Source organism: Labeo rohita, chromosome 25 (genome assembly GCF_022985175.1).
Source record: "Labeo rohita strain BAU-BD-2019 chromosome 25, IGBB_LRoh.1.0, whole genome shotgun sequence".
Lineage (NCBI taxonomy): Eukaryota > Metazoa > Chordata > Actinopteri > Cypriniformes > Cyprinidae > Labeo > Labeo rohita.
This window is the reverse complement of record NC_066893.1, coordinates 26567192-26583798: the sequence shown is the minus strand read 5'-3', so window position 1 is coordinate 26583798 and position 16607 is coordinate 26567192. Positions and strand designations below refer to the sequence as shown.

The 16607-nt window shown below is 32.1% G+C and overlaps 2 protein-coding genes across 2 annotated transcripts in view; both read left to right on the top strand.

Annotated features, from left to right (window-relative positions):
- pparab (peroxisome proliferator-activated receptor alpha b) overlaps nt 1–4334 on the top strand; it is a 62299-nt gene extending 57965 nt beyond the window's left edge. Inside the window, exon 8 of the mRNA XM_051100086.1 lies at nt 1–4334. This exon is cut by the window's left edge and continues 2373 nt beyond it. The gene's annotated coding sequence lies outside the window, so the exon portion shown is untranslated.
- A 3767-nt stretch (nt 4335–8101) lies between these two features.
- Nucleotides 8102–15992, top strand: yars2 (tyrosyl-tRNA synthetase 2, mitochondrial). The gene is made up of 5 exons (XM_051100085.1): nt 8102–8938; nt 12368–12535; nt 12984–13139; nt 15136–15306; nt 15553–15992. The coding sequence occupies exons 1-5, from the start codon at nt 8169–8171 to the stop codon at nt 15710–15712; spliced, it is 1425 nt and encodes a 474-aa protein (XP_050956042.1). The 5' UTR covers nt 8102–8168; the 3' UTR covers nt 15713–15992.
- The last annotated feature ends 615 nt before the right edge of the window (nt 15993–16607 follow it).

Here is a 16607-nt window from a genome sequence, read left to right as displayed (position 1 = left end):
TGATCTTAAAAATATTGCGTTGCCCCAAGAAATTTAAAGTTTAATCACAAAATTATTGCGTTCCAACAAAATTTTTGCAATTGCTCTTAAAAATATTGCGTTGTCCCAAAAAATTTGCATTTGTTTGAAAAACATTTTTTGTTCGCTCACGAAAGTATTGCATTTCAACAAAAAAACTTTGCAATAGCTCTTAAAAATATTGTGTTGCCCCAAAAAACTTTGCATTTTTTAAAAAAACATTTTTGTTCGCTCACAAAAGTATTGTTCCAACAAAAAAAAAATGTTGCAGTTACTTCTTAAAATATTGCATTGCCCCAAAACACTTTGCTTTTGCTTGCAAAACATGTTTGTTCGCTCAAAAAAGTCATGTTCCAACAAACAAACTTTGCAAACACTCTTAAAAATAGTTACGTTTGCTTGCAAAACATTTTTGTTTGCTCATGAAAGTATTGCGTGCCTATAAAAAAAAGTAACAATCACTCCTAAAAATATTGCGAGTTTGTTTGCAAAACATTTGTGTTCACTCACAAAAGTATTGCGTTCCAACAGAAAACTTTGCAATTGCTCTTAAAAATATTGCGTTGCCCCCAGAAACTTAGCGTTTGCTCACAAAACAGTTTTGTTCGCTCACGAAAGTATTGTGTTTCAACAAAAAATGTTTTACAAGCAAACAGTTTGAGAGCAAACGCATTTAAGATTGCAGTATTTTTGTGAGAGAAAGCAAATGTTTTGTGAGCAAACATAGTTTTTCTTGAGTAAATGCAATACTTTTTAGCGAATACAAAAGTTTTGCGAGCGAACGGAATACTTTTTTTTAATAGAGAATGTATTTTGTGATTGAACCCATAATTTCTTGGGGTAACACAATATTTTTGCGAACTAACACAAATGTTTCGTGAGTGACCGCAGAGTTTCCGGGTGAACTTAAATGTTTTGCGCAAATGATTTGTCCAAACCACAATACTTTAACAAATAAATGCAAACGTTTTGCAAATGACAGTAAAGTTTCTTGAAAAACACAGTACTTTTGTATACAACAGTTTTGCGAACGATCGCAGAGTTTCTTGGGAAACAAGTTAATTTTGCGAACAAATGCAAAAGTTTTACGAATGACCACAAAGTTTCTCGGGGAAACACAATTTTGCGAACAAATACAAAAGATTTGCAATATCCACAAAGTTACTCGGGAAACACAAAACAAAGTCAAATACGATTGATCGCAAAGTTTTTTGGGAAACACAGTACTTTTGCGAACGAATGAAAAAGTTTTGCGAATTATCGCAAAGTTTCTCGGGAAACAGTACTTTTTTTCGAATTAATACACAATATTTTTGCTAACGAATGCAAACGTTTTGCGAATAATGCAAAGTTTCTTAAGAAACACAGTTCTTTTGCGAAGAATGCAAAGGTTTTGACCGCAAAGTTTCTCGGGAAACGATACTTTTGCAAACAAAAGTGAAATGCGATTCATCGCAAAGTTTTTCAAGAAACACAGTACTTTTGCGAATGAATGAAACAGTTTTGCGTATGACCCGCAAAGTTTCTCAGGAAACAAAATACTTTTGCGAACGAATGGAAAAGTTTTGCAAATTATCGCAAAGTTTCTCGGGAAACACAATACTTTTGCAAACGAAGTCAAATGCGATTCATCGCAAAGTTTTTTAGGAAACACAGTACTTTTGTGAATGAATACAAACGTTTTGCGAATTATCACAAAGTTTCTTGGGAAACAATACTTTTTCTAATGAATACAAAAGTTTTGCAAATAACGGCAAAGCTTCTCGGAACCCACAATTCTTTTGTAAACAAATGCAACAGTTTTGTGAATAACCACAAAAATTCTTGGGAAACACAACACTTATAAAGTTTTGCGAGTGACTGCAAAGTTTCGAAGGGGAATGTAATACTTTTGTGAGAAAACGCAAATGTTTTTCAATTTATCGCAAAGCTACTGAGGGATCGCAACACTTCAGCGAGATACGCCCATCACTATGTTCCCTTTGGGGCTCTGTAAAACAACACCTACGATTTCTTGTGAATGTGAACATTTAGTTTTCCTTGTCACCAGCTTTACCGTTCTGAAGTTGTGAGCAATAACGATCAACTTATTGTCTGTTTCCGGGTCAAAAACTACTTTTTGCATGTGAAAACTCAGTATAATGATTCATAGTAAGTACTTGGAAACCTTTTTTAGACTTAAAAATGCGTTCACAGGCAGTGATTAAACTGCTGGAGGTCATCAAGTCTTTTAGTTGCTATTCGTTCAACAGCAGGTTGCTTCTTATTTGCATAAAGCTGAAAGCTGCTCGTCAGCAGTCGCCAAAAAATCTCTTATTCAGAGCATAACTTTTGGTCATATTGTCACTGCAAATCGCTGAACGTGTCACATTTAAACAACGTATTCAGCTGTATCCGTGAACTCACTTTTCTGCAAATGGATGCACTTAAACTGTAAAGTTGTGTTTGTAACTGGAAATGCTGAAGCTTTGCAATGCTGTAAATAGCGGACACTTGATCAAGGCATCGTCTTGACTTTTTGATAAACGCATTTTAACGGCTAAGACATTGTATGCATTTAGGTATTATGCACTACCGAGATTATGACCTTGTTGATTGAAATGTAGTCTTTTTATACTAAAGCAAAGGTATCTTTATTAATATATATATAGTAAATGCGGTGAAATGAGAGTTTTATGCAGTGCAATGTAAATATGGGGGAAGATTTATCACCAAACGACATTTGCATGGTAATTCATGTCGTATTTTCCACATTCCTTTTAAATTCAGCGTGAGGATCTGCACATTTCCACCCTAAATGAATAAATAAATGGAGCGGCTGATTATCGCGAAGACTTATTATGTTGTATGAGTTTTACTAATGGTAATTTGTCCATTTGGATTTTATCCGTATAGTTTCCTCTTGGTTGATATGACATAAGTGATCATTTTTATGGAAGCTTGTTTCCATCACAGGATTAAAAAAATAAAAAGGGTAATTGCGACAATTCTGAACAAATTAGGTAGTGGGACACTTGGCGTCTTTTTTAGATTTTAGTACAGGAACCTTGATTTTTGTGATATCTACTTCAAATTCGGAACATAACTTAGTTAGACATACAGCTTTGATTTTATAGGAGTTTTGATTCCAAAATATTGGTAAAACCTATTTTTTATAAAAATGCTGAAGCTGAAAAGGCAAAAATTGCAAGATGTAAACTCGGAATTCTGAGAGGGAAAAAATTCAGAATTTAAAAAAAAATATAAACTCAGAATTCAAAGGAAAAAGGTAAACATTTTAAGAAACTTTCTGGGTAATTCTGGGTAAAAAAAATTTGCAAGATATAAACTCAAAATTCTGAGAAAAACATGAGAATTGTGAGATATAAACTCAGAATTCAAAGAAAAGAAGTAAAAATTGTGAGAAGCTCAAAATTTTGAGAAAAAATGGCAAGATATAATCTCGAAATTCTAAGAAACAAACATCAGAATTGTGAGATATAAACTGAATTCTAAAACAAAAAAATCAGAATTGCGAAATATAAACTTAGAATTCAAAGAAAACAAGTAAAAATTGTGAGACTAAATTCTGAGAAAGAAAATAAAAAATTGCAAAATATAAACTAAAAATTCTGAGAGAAAAAAACCCATCAGAATTGTGAGATATAAACTGAATTCTAAAACAAGATCAGGATTGTAAAATATAAATTCAGAATTCAAAGAAAAGAAGTAAAAATTGTGAGAAACTCAATTTTGAGAAAAAAATGGCAAGATATAATCTCGAAATTCTAAGAAACAAACATCAGAATTGTGAGATATAAACTCAGAATTAAAAAAAAAAAAAGTAAAAATGGTGAGAAACTCAATTCTGAGAAAGCAAACATCAGAATTGCGAGATATAAACTGAATTCTAAAACAAAAAATCTGAATTGCAAAATATAAACTTAGAATTCGAAGAAAAAAAAGTAAAAATTGTGAGAAACTCTGAGAGAAACATAAAAAATTGCAAGATATAAACTCAAAATTCGAAATGAAAAAAAAACCATCAGAATTGCGTAAACATTGTGAGAAACTCAAAATTCTGAGATACAAAATCAGAACTGCAAGATATAAACTGAATTCTAAAAATGTCAGAAAAAAGAAAAAGTAAAAATTGTGAGAAACTCAGAATTTGGAGAGAAATAAAAAATGACGAGATATTTCCGAGAATTTTTTTTTCTAAAAGAAAAGAATTGTTCAGAACATCAGAATTGTGAGATACAAACTGAATTCTGAAACAAAAATTCTAAATTGCGAAATGTAAACAGAATTTTTTTTTTTTTTTTTTTTTTTTTTTTTTTGATAATCTGAGAAAAAAAATCCAAATTGTGAGATTTAAAAAATTGCAATTATCATTTTATCCTTTCTGTGGTGGAAAAAAAGCTTCTATATTTTGCCATAAATCAGGATGTTGTTAACGTCTGATCCATGTTGACCAATCACGTTGAGATCATTTTGAACGCCGTCTCGTCTCGGGTTTTGGGATCCTCACCTGCTGTACTGTACTGTGTGCTCCATGAGGTCTCAGGTAAAGAACAGAGGTACTGATGATATCGATCATCGACAACTGCCTGTGACGCAAGTCAAGCCAAACGGTTTGTAAATCCAGCGAGATTTTCTCTCTCCAGCGCCGTTGTAAAATGCACTCCCTGCTGTCATGCTGTCATTTTCAGAAATTAGTGAATACATTTGCATGTTGCATTGTTACACTCTCGTTTTGTCTCCAACTTTTCTTTTCACAAGTTACATTAATGCTGTGGTTTGACGTGTAAATGTGTTGCATCAGAATGTACCGAATTCATCATCCGCCTCGTTCACCTGAAGTCGGGAATGAAACATTTATCACACTGGAAATGCAGTGTGCTGTTGTATATTGCAACAACAATATGTATGTAGTATGCTATTCTGATTTGTCTCTTCTGGTGCCTTAGATCCAGATTGTAAGAAACTATGAAGTGTTATGGCATGAATGAAAGAAACTCACTTTAGAGCAGAAATATGTAATGTTTTAAATCAAATTCTTGCTCAAGGTTACAACGCTTTGCAAGATGTCCTGTAATATTTGCTGATTGAGCAAATGTATGCATAAAGTATTGTTCTGTTTTTGTTTTTTCAAATTAAAATGAAATGTTTGATTGTCAGCAGCTTTGCCTTTCGAACTAGAGTGCTTGGTGTTTTTATATAGAAGGGATTTTAACAACGTGGTATCAGGGAAATGTCTCGGTCTTCCCCGTTAGTCCCTGTAGCTCAGGTCACAGTAATGTAAAGTACTGTTCTGCCTCTGTCAGCGTCGTTTCTAATGCAAATGCTTGATTTTAAGAAGCTGGTGTTACAGATCTGTGACTTTCTACTAGCTGATTATTAATATACTGCTGCAAAAAGGCCTCAGTGGTGGTGTTTTTGCTGTACTTTGGCTTAATATAGACAAAATGTTTGACAAATGTATCTAGTCCTGTCTCAAAAATAAAAGAGGACTTTGTAAAACTCAAATGTGGAAGTGTGTCTTTAATATAAGTCCCAGTAATTTGAAAAAGAGACCAAACTAAGCTTCACCTAAAATTATATATAGTTGTACAGCGCCGTCCAGTGGTGTACAGTCAAAAACTATGCATACATTGTATATTTGTTATGCTTTTGTAGTCATAATTGGGTTTAGTACTCATTTCTTGAACGATTTAAAATCGAAGATAGGTATGAATTACTTTTCTCAGCGCTGGACTGAGTGGACCAATCATGACGTGTTACTTTTCTCAACGCTGGTAGGGTGGACCAATCACAGTAGTTTGTTGTTACAGGAATAGTTTAAAAAAATCATTTGAAAGACATTGCTAGCTCGAACTTTTACGTTTATATCAATCCATTGAAATGATAGATGTAAACGATTGCACTTTTTTAGTGTATCAACGTCGCCATAAAGACGAAAAAGTTTTGAGATTTGAATGTTGTTCAATGGAGATTCAGCTTTTTGGGCCACTGCGCGCCCTCTGGTGGAAAACAACAGCTTGTACTGCAATAAAAACTATTATTATTAATATTATTATTGTTGTTGTTGTTGTATTTAGTCAGTCAAATACAGTGCAAAAAAGAACAATGTAAAGTATTGTTTTACAATATGTAAAATAAAGAGTAAGAACAAAAACAAAAAATGCAAACTAAACATTAATTTTAAAAAATACATTAAAATAAGAAAATAAAAATCTAGCATATAATATTTGAGCAGTTAAATACATTTATTTATTACAAAAGCAATGTCGTTTTTTTAAATAGTTTTTTAAAGAAATAATGACAATTTTTTTTTCAGAAAAATATAGAAATTTTAAAAAATGTAAATACAAAAAAAATGTGGAAAATATGGAATATACACACCGTAAATTAATACATTTTTTTACATATTATATTTAGCATTTATAATTAAAATAAAAAATGAAAATGCAGCATATAATATTTGACCAGTTACATCCATCTTATTGCAAAAGTAATGTAGTTTTTGTTGTTGCTGTTGTAAAATAGTTAAAGGAATAATGACAATTTGATTTATCAGAAAAATATGGAAATTAAGATTTTTATTCTGCATGTTTTTATTTTTTTTTAAAAAGACATGAATACATGATGAATACACAATGAATATATATATATATATATATATATATATATAGCATACATTCATACATTAATTTAGATATATTACATTTATCATTAAAATAAAAAAATGCAGCATATTATATTTGAGCAGTTACATTATAAAAGTAATGTTTTTTTCATTTCTAAAATAATTAAAGGAATAATGACAAATTTATTTTTCAGAAAAATATGGAATATATATATATATAATCATTAAAATAAAAATAATACAAATGCAGAATATAAAAAATAAAAGTAATGCAGTTTTCTCATTTCTAAAATAATTAAAGGAATAATTACAATTTAATTTTTCAGAAAATATGGAAATGTGTATGAATACATTTATTTACATATATTATATTTATAATTTATATATATATATTAATAAATGTATGGCAATATATATATATATATATATATATATATATATATATATATATATATATATATATATATATATATATATACATATATACACTACCGTTCAAAAGTTTGGGGTCAGTAAGACTTGTAATAGTCTTTAAAGAAGTCTCTTATGCTCATCAAGGCTGCATTTATTTGATTAAAAATATAGAGAAAAAAAACAGTAATATTGCAAAATGTTTTTATAATATAAAATGTTTTTTATTTTAACATACTTTAAAATAGAATTTATTCCTGTGATGAAAAGCTGAATTTTTATCAGCTGTTACTCCAGTCTTAAGTGTCACATGATCCTTCAGAAATCATTCTAATATGCAGATTTATTATTAGAATGATCAGTGTTGGATAATATCAACAGTTGTGCTGCCAAATATTTTTTGGAACCTGTGATTTTTTTTTTTTTTCAGGATTCTTTCATGAATAACAAGTTTAAAAAGTACAGTGTTTATTCAAAATATAAATATTTTATAACAATGTAAATTATTTATTATTAACTTTTAATAAACTTTTAATTATTAACTTAATACATCCTTGGTGAATAAAAGTATTAATTTCTTAAAAAAAAAAAAAAAAAAAAAAAAAAAAAAGAAAGAAACAATAAAAATGTACTGACCCCAAACTTTTGAACGGTAGTGTATATATATAAAATCATTAAAATAAAAATAATACAAATGCAGCATATAAAAAATAAAAGTAATGCAGTTTTCTCATTTCTAAAATAATTAAAGGAATAATGACAAATTTATTTTCAGAAAAATATGGAATATTATATATATATATATATATATATATATATATATATATATATATATTAAAATAAAAATAATAAAAATGCAGCATATACAAGATAAAAAGTAATGCAGTTTTTCCAGTTCCTAAATAATTAAAGGAATAATTACAATTTAATTTTTCAGGAAATATGGAAATGTGTATGAATACATTTATTTACATATTATATTTATCATTTATATATACATTAATAAATGTTTGGCAATACATACATATAGCCATTCTACCAACTTCTATTTCTACACTCCCACATCTGTCCACTAGGTGGCGAAAGCGTCTATCAAAACTACCGATCAAACATGGCTGCGTCCATTGCGCGGTCATGCTGTCGGGTTCATTCACGTGTCATATTTAGAAAAACATCTTATTTAACAGCTTTATTCCACTGTTCTCCAACTAGAAGAAGCGGCCTGCTCTTATCCCTGCATAACCGCGGCCTCCTTAAGGAGTCGTTCCCTGAGCAAGCGGCTCAAGCGGAACTCCCGGACCTGCTCCGGTCCGCTCCGCAGACCGTCTACTGTGGCTTCGACCCGACCGCGGACAGCCTGCACGCCGGGAACCTGCTCGCCATCATCGGCCTGCTGCACTTCAGAGCCGCGGGCCATGACATCATCGCGCTGCTCGGCGGAGCCACGGCGCAGATCGGCGACCCGAGCGGGAGGTCGGCCGAGAGAGAGCGCCTCTCGCCGGCTACGGTGGAGCAGAACTCCCGCGGGATTCTGGAGAGCCTCCACCGGATCTTCACCCACCACGAGCTCTACTTCTGCCCCGACCCGAGTAAGCTGGGCCGGCTGACGGTGCTCAATAACCGCAGCTGGTACAAGGACTGGAACGTGCTGGAGTTCTTCTCGGAGGTCGGACGGAGTTTTCGGATGGGAACGATGCTCAGCCGCCACAGCGTCCAGTCTCGGCTGAAGGGCGCGGAGGGCATGAGCTTCACCGAGTTCTCCTACCAGATCTTCCAGGCGTTTGACTTCTACCGTTTACATCAGCTGCACGGCTGCAGGATCCAGCTGGGCGGAACCGATCAACTGGGAAACATCATGAGCGGACACGAGCTCATCCACAGGTATGAATTTACTGTGGTACCACGTTTTTACCATACAAATACTATATAAATACACAAGTTTTTGAATAGTGAGATTTTTAATGTTTTTTTTTAAAAAGTCTCTTTTGCTCACCAAGCACCTGGATCTAAAGTACAGCAAAATCAGTAAAAAATTTAAAATATTTTTACTATTTAAAATAGCTGTTTTCTGTTTGAATATATTTTAAAATGTAATTTATTCCTGTGATCAAAGTTGAATTTTCAGCATCATTACTCCAGTCTTCAGTGTCATATGATCCTTCTGTTCAGAAAATATATAGATTTTTATTATTATTATTATCAATATTTTAAATAGTTGTGTACATTTTTTCAAGATTGTTTGATGAATAAAAAGATCTAAAGATCAGCATTTATTTAAAATAAAAAGCTTTTGTAACATTAGAGGGGAAGAAATTACAGAAATTGTGACCCTGGACCACAAAACCAGTCATAAGTGTCAATTTTTCTAAATTGAGCTTTATACATCATCTGAAAGCTGAATAAATAAGCTTTCCATCGATGTATGGTTTGTTAGGATAGGACAATATTTGGCCGAGATACAACTATTTCAGTATATGGAATCTGAGGGTGCAAAAAAATCAAAATATTGAGAAAATAACCTTTAAAGTTGTCCAAATTAAGTTCTTTGCAATGCATATTACTAATCAAAAATTAAGTTTTGATATATTTACAGTAGGAAATTTACAAAATATCTCCATGGAACATGATCTTTACTAAATTTCCTAATGATTTTTGGCATAAAAGAAAAATCTATAATTTTGACCCATACAATGTATTTTTGGCTATTGCTACAAATATACCCCAGCGACTTAAGACTGGTTTTGTGGTCCACGGTCACAATTAATGCTTTTTTTTTTGCAATCAAGCTTTAAATTGATCAAACGTGATGATAAAGACATTTCTAATGTTACAAAAGATTTCTGTTTGAGATAAATGCTGTTCTTCTGAACTTTTTATTCATCAAAGAAACCTGAAAAATTTCAAATCGGCTGTTTTCAACATTAATAATAATAAATGTTTTTTTGAACAGCAAATCTGAATATTATATTGATTTCTGAAGGATCATGTGACTGGAGTAATGATGCTAAAAATGTAGCTTTGAAATCACAGGAATAAATGACATTTTAAAATATATTCAAATAGAAAACAGTTATTTTAAATAGTAAAAATATTTCAAAATTTTACTGTTTTTGCTGTACTTTGGATCAAATAAATGCAGGCTTGGTGAGCAAAAAACATTAAAAATCTTCCTGTTCAAAAACTTTTGAATGGTAGTGTGTAAATATCACTCTAATACTATGGTATATGTTAAAGTACCATGGTAATACCTCAGCTAACAAAAATATGATCAAAGAATGTTTTGGTAACGGTCCCATTAAGTCATTCTAAATGTTCAGCTCAACCTTCTTTTTTTTACATTTTTTAAACGTTTAACGATTGTTAAGGGAATGTTCCATTTTATCATTTTTCAAACATTTTTGGAATGTTACTTTTGAATGTTCTCTGAACATTCTGAAACAAGTTGTAATATATATATTTAAAAAATATTAGACAAATCTCTAAAACGTTCCATGTAGGATGTAGAAATCATGTTTTTGTGTTAAAGTTTTGAGAATGTTTTTTAAGACCAGTTAGCTTTAATGAACGTTCTGTTGATGTTACTGAAAGAATGTTTATTGCCAAAACATTCTGAGTTCTGATACCATGAATACTATGGTATTCATGTCCAAAAAACAAAAGTTTGGGGTCACTAAGATTTTTATTTTTAAGAAATTAATACTTTTATTTAGCAAAGATGCCTGACGTTGATCAAAAGTGACATTAAAACATTTGTTGCGAAAGATTTTAAATAAAAGCTGCTCTTTTGAACTTTTCATTCATTAAGAATCCTAAATAGAAAATGTATCACGTTTTCCACAATAATATATGAAGCAGCACAAATGTTTCTTGAGCAGCAGATCAGCATATTAGAGTGATTTCTGAAGGATCATGTGACTGGAGTAATGATGCTGAAAATTCAGCTTTGCATCACAAAAATAAATTACATTTTAAGATATATTCAAATAGAAAATAGCTATTTGAAATTGCAATAATATTTCACAATTTTGCTGTATTTTACATCAAATAAATGCGGCCTTGGTGAGCAGAAAAGACTTTACATTAAAAATGATACTGACCCCAAACTTCTGAACAGTAGTGTATGTGCAGCAGTACATTTAGTAGCATATTTTCAGACATGTATAAACACCACAGATAGAAGGGCTATGTGTGTATTAACACTACAAGAGATGACCATTATTTTTAAGCATGACTGTATATACCGAGGGACTCGTATACAACTTTTACAGAAGATTCAGACGCTCACTGTTGCTTCAGAAGGTTTTAATTTAAAGATCAGGGTAAATTTAACTTATTTTGTCTGTTAGAAAACATGTAAGTATCTTCTGTAGCCTCTGAAGGGCAGTACTAAATGAAAAAAATATGATATTTAGGCAAAATAAGAAAAATGTTTGCATCACCATTCTGTTCAAAAGTTTTCACCCTTTAAATGCAATGCTCTTAATGCATGGTTTTTCCTTCTGGAGCATCAGTGAGCGTTTGAACCTTCTGTAATAGTTGCATATGAGTCCCTCAGTTGTCCTCAGCATGAAAAGAACAACATGCATTTTGTATGATCCCTCTTATTTTGGTGAAATAATTAATATTTGTGCAAATTCTGAAAGGGGGGGGGGTGTAAACTTTTGACCTCAACTGTAAAATAAGAAAAACATTTTGACTCTTTTTTTTAATATATATTTGAAAATGTTTTCTTTTAGACATAGCACTATGATAGTACAACAGTATTATCACAAAAAAAATAATTATAGTTAAAATTAGATCTTAAAATGCTAAAACAGGAGTTTAGTGGCATGTTTAGGATTTTTAATAATTATCATTTAACTTAATTTTAACACAGATAAGTCAGTGTGGCATGAAATAAAATATTGTTTCATTCATGCAAAAAAGTCAGAATCCATAATATCATGAATGTATTATAGCTTCATATATGTGTCTGTAGGAGTGTGATATTCCTGTGCCACTTTTATTATAATAATACATGTAAGTAATGTTTATTAAAATTTTAAGTTGTTTTTTTATTTTTTATCATTTTTATTTTAGTTTTTGTACTTTTGTTGTGTGCTTGTCATTTATTGTTTTTTTTTTTTTTTTTTTTTTTTTCATTTTTTTTTATATTTTTAATTTTAGTACTTAAATTTGATCTCAGTTAGTAGCCAAGGCAATTTATTCATCCATTATTTCTGTATTGATTTGTGTTATTTCAGCTTTATTTTAATTGACAATATGGCTTTTAGTAGGTTTAGTTAACAGTAACAACACTCTCTTGTGCAGAAAGACGGGAGAGGAAGTGTACGGCCTGACGGTTCCGCTCGTCACCACCTCTATGGGCGATAAACTGGGGAAGACGGCCGGCAACGCTGTATGGCTGAACAGAGATAAAACATCGCCCTTCGAGTTCTACCAGTACTTCCTCCGCTTGCCAGATAACAGCGTGGAGGGGTGAGTTAACAACCAGTGACGTCATACTCAACATGGGTGTGATCCAAAATGCTGTCAAAATTGTGAAATATTATTCAAATTCAAAATAACTGTTTTCTATTTGAATATATGGTAAAATGTAATTTAATTCTTTGATGCAAAGCTGAATTTTCAGCATCGTTACTTTAGTCTTCAGTGTCACATGATCCGTCAGAAATTACTCAAAACAGTTGTGCTGCTTCATATTTTTCAGTATTTTTGCTGAATAAATTGCATTTATTTGAAACTGAAATGTTTTATAACATTCTAAATGAATTTATTGTCACTTTTAGTTAATTTAATGCATCTTTCCTGAATAAATGTATTAATTTTCTCAAAAATATGTCTTCTAAACACCAAACTTGGGGGTTAAAAATCATTATTATTAAAAGTAATGCCTATTTAGCAGAAACACATTTCCCCCATCCAGGTACCTGAAGCTCTTCACCTTCCTGTCTCTGGCTGAGGTGGAGAAGGTGATGGAGCAGCAGAAGCAGGATCCGGGAAAACGGATCGCCCACAAACGCCTGGCCGCTGAAGTCACCAAACTGGTCCACGGAAAAGAGGGCCTAGAAAGCGCCAAAAGGCAAGATACTCAGTTGATTTATGTCTGTAAAGTCAACATGAAATCAGAATGGACCCTGTTTACTTTCTTAATGCATAGTTATTTTTTTGATCACGCACGATTCTTGGGTATAATAGGTATGTATAGTTGAGTTCAAAAGTTTACGACCCCCCTTCAGAATCTGCAAAATGGTAATTATTTTACCAAAATAATAGGGGTCATAGAAAATGAATGTTATTGTTTATTTAGTACTGACCTGAATAAGATATTTCACATAAAAGATGTTTACATATGCTTGATTCTTAATACTGTGTTGTTACCTAAATGTTTCAAAGCTGTGTTTTTTTGTTTAGTGATAGTTGTTCACGAGTCCCTTGTTTGTCCTGAACAGTTAAACTGTCTGCTGTTCTACAGAAAAATCCTTCAGGTCCCACAAATTCTTTGGTTTTTCCGTATTTTTGTGTATTTGAACCCTTTCCAACAATGACTGTATGATTTTGAGATCCATCTTTTCACACTGACGACAACTGAGGGACTCATATGCAACTATTACAGAAGGTTCAAACACTCACTGATGCTCCAGAAGGTTTTAATTTACAGATAAGGGTAAATTTAACTTATTTTGTCTTCTAGAAAACATGCAAGTATCTTCTGTAGCTTCAGAAGGGCAGTACTAAATGAAAAAATATGATATTTAGGCAAAATAAGAAAAATGTACACAGCTCCATTCTGTTCAAAAGTTTTCACCCCCTGGCTCTTAATGCATGGTTTTTCCTTCTGGAGTATCAGTGAGTGTTTGAACCTTCTGTAATAGTTGCATATGATTCCCTTAGTTGTCCTCAGTGTGAAAAGAGCAACATGCATTTTGTATGATCCCTCTTATTTTGGTAAGATAATTAACATTTTTGCAGATTCTGAAAGGGGGGTGTAAACATTTGACCTCAACTGTAAAATAAGAAAAACCTAAAAAATATATATATATATGTATATATGTATATTACAGTGAGTTTCCAGTGACATTCTATATTGTTCTGCCTTACATGGGTAAACAAATTTACTTAGTAATTGGCTGTGGTGTGTGGTGGCTGTGGTTGTTATTTTGTTGTGATTCAGAAAAGAGATTGTAACAATATATACACTACCAGTCAAATGCTTTAAAGAATAAGATTTTTAATGTCTTTAAAGAAGTCTCTTCTGCTCACCAATCCTGCATTTATTTGATCCAATATACAGCAAAAGCTTTTGAAATATTTTCACTATTTAATACTGATTTCTATTTAAATATATTTTAAAATGTAATTTATTTCTGTGATGCAAATCTGAATTTTCAGCATCATTACTCCAGTTTTCAGTGTCACATGATCCTTTAGAAAACATTCTAATATGCTGATGTTCAAGAAACTTTTATTTATTATTATTATCAATATTTAAAACATTTTTTTCAGGATTCTTTGGTGAATAGAAAGATCCAAGAATTAGCATTTATCTGAAATAAAAAGCTTTTTCATTATACATTATACATTATACCATTCAAAAGCCTGAATTCAGTAGGGGGGAGAAATGATAGAAATTAATACTTTCATTTAGCAAAGATGCTTTAAATTGATCAAAAGTGATGATAAAGACATTTATAATGTTAAACAATTTCTATTTCAGATAAAAAACTGTTCTTCTTAACTTTCTATAAGTCAAAGTAACCTGAAAAAAATTCTGCTCTGCTGTTTTCAGTGTAGTAATAAATATTTTTTGAGCAGCAAATCAGCATATTTGAATGATTTCTGAAGGATCATGTGACTGGAGTAATGATGCTAAAAATTCAGCTTTGAAATCACAGGAATAAATTACATTTTAAAATATATTCAAATATATATATAATATTTTTTAAAAATTCTGTTTTTGCTGTACTTTGGATCAAATAAATGCAGGCTTGGTGAGCAGAAGAGACTCTTTAAAAACATTAAAATTCTTTTGACTGGTACTGTATATACATTTATTTATCTATTCATCTGTCACACAGGTGCACCAATGCTCTGTACCACAGTAACATTGAGGCTCTGGAGCAGATGAGCGACACTGAACTCCAGGAGCTTTTCCGAGAAGCTCCGTTCCACGAGGTTTTCCTGGATCCAGGAACAACAGTGCTGGACGCCTGCAGAAGAGCACAAGCCATTCCCGAGGGACCACGCGGGTGAGACGCCATTCTGATTCTGACGGGAATCTTATCAGTGTTTCGGAATGTTCAGTTTAAAAGTAACACACATACTCTCGTCACATTGTTACTTTTTATAGAACACGTTAGTTTTATTTATGTTACTTTGTATCACTCTCAGGTGACTTCCTGTTTGAATCCGTCTCTTAAACAATTAAAAAAAAACAAACGATGGTTGCTTCATGTTATTTACTAGTTTTTTTCTCATTGTACCTTTATGTTCAGGTATCAGATGATCAAGGATGGTGGCGTTTGGATCAACCACCAGAGGGCAGCAAACCCCGAGCAAGTTCTGGTACTGGGTCAACACATTCTTTCCAACGGACTCAGCCTGATCCGAGTGGGAAAGAGGAACTTTTACATCTTAAAGTGGCTTAGTATGTGAATTACCAATTTGGAAATACACCCAAACACCGTCCAAGACTCTTCAGGATTTATAAAGACATTTTACAATGCATTTTTGCATTCCAAACAAACGGAAAATCCGCTGTGGAAAATCCCAAAGATCGCCAGCAGTGGTCAGTAGAGGTCTGTCTGGGTTCAGGACGGTAACCTGTGCTCTGTCTGCCTGAACTTATCAAAGACTTTGAAATTATATGTTGAATTGTGTTGTTGAGAAACCCCATGTGAATGTCTGTGGATTATATCAAAGACGTGAGAACAGACTTGGCCTTGTTTGTGCCTGTTTTATTTGGACAAATGACACGGTTTGATGTGTGAACACGCTCCTGATTTTAAATCACACTGGAAAACTGGATCAGATCATCTCTTTAATTAAGTATATTATGTGAAATTGTAATGTTATTTTTCCAGTTCGGCTCCCGAGGTGAAACTGACAGGAGCGTGAAGGAATATGATGTTATACATTAACGCAGTATGATTTAATTTATATACCTACAGTCCAAGTAAAGCACATTTAAAAAATGACAAATGCACCATTTAATCAAGAAAAAGAAATACCATGTTAAACGGAATCTTAAAAAGCTAAATAAGAGCGTAAATGTACTTTATTACAGAAATGAGGTAGGCGTGGAAGCCTGTTTCAGTGGCAGAAAAAAAAAAAGTTAAGCAACTTTTTATCTCCCAATTCGAAGTTTGTTACTCAGTTCTGAGAAAAAAGTCTGATTGTGTGATATTAACAGAATTGCAAGATATAAATCTCACAGTTCTGAGCTTATATTTTGCTACTTTTTTTCTATCACAAAAAATGTAACTTTTTCTCAATTCTGAGAAAAAAAACTTTGAGGAAAAAGTCTGATTTACAAGCTATAAAAAAATTT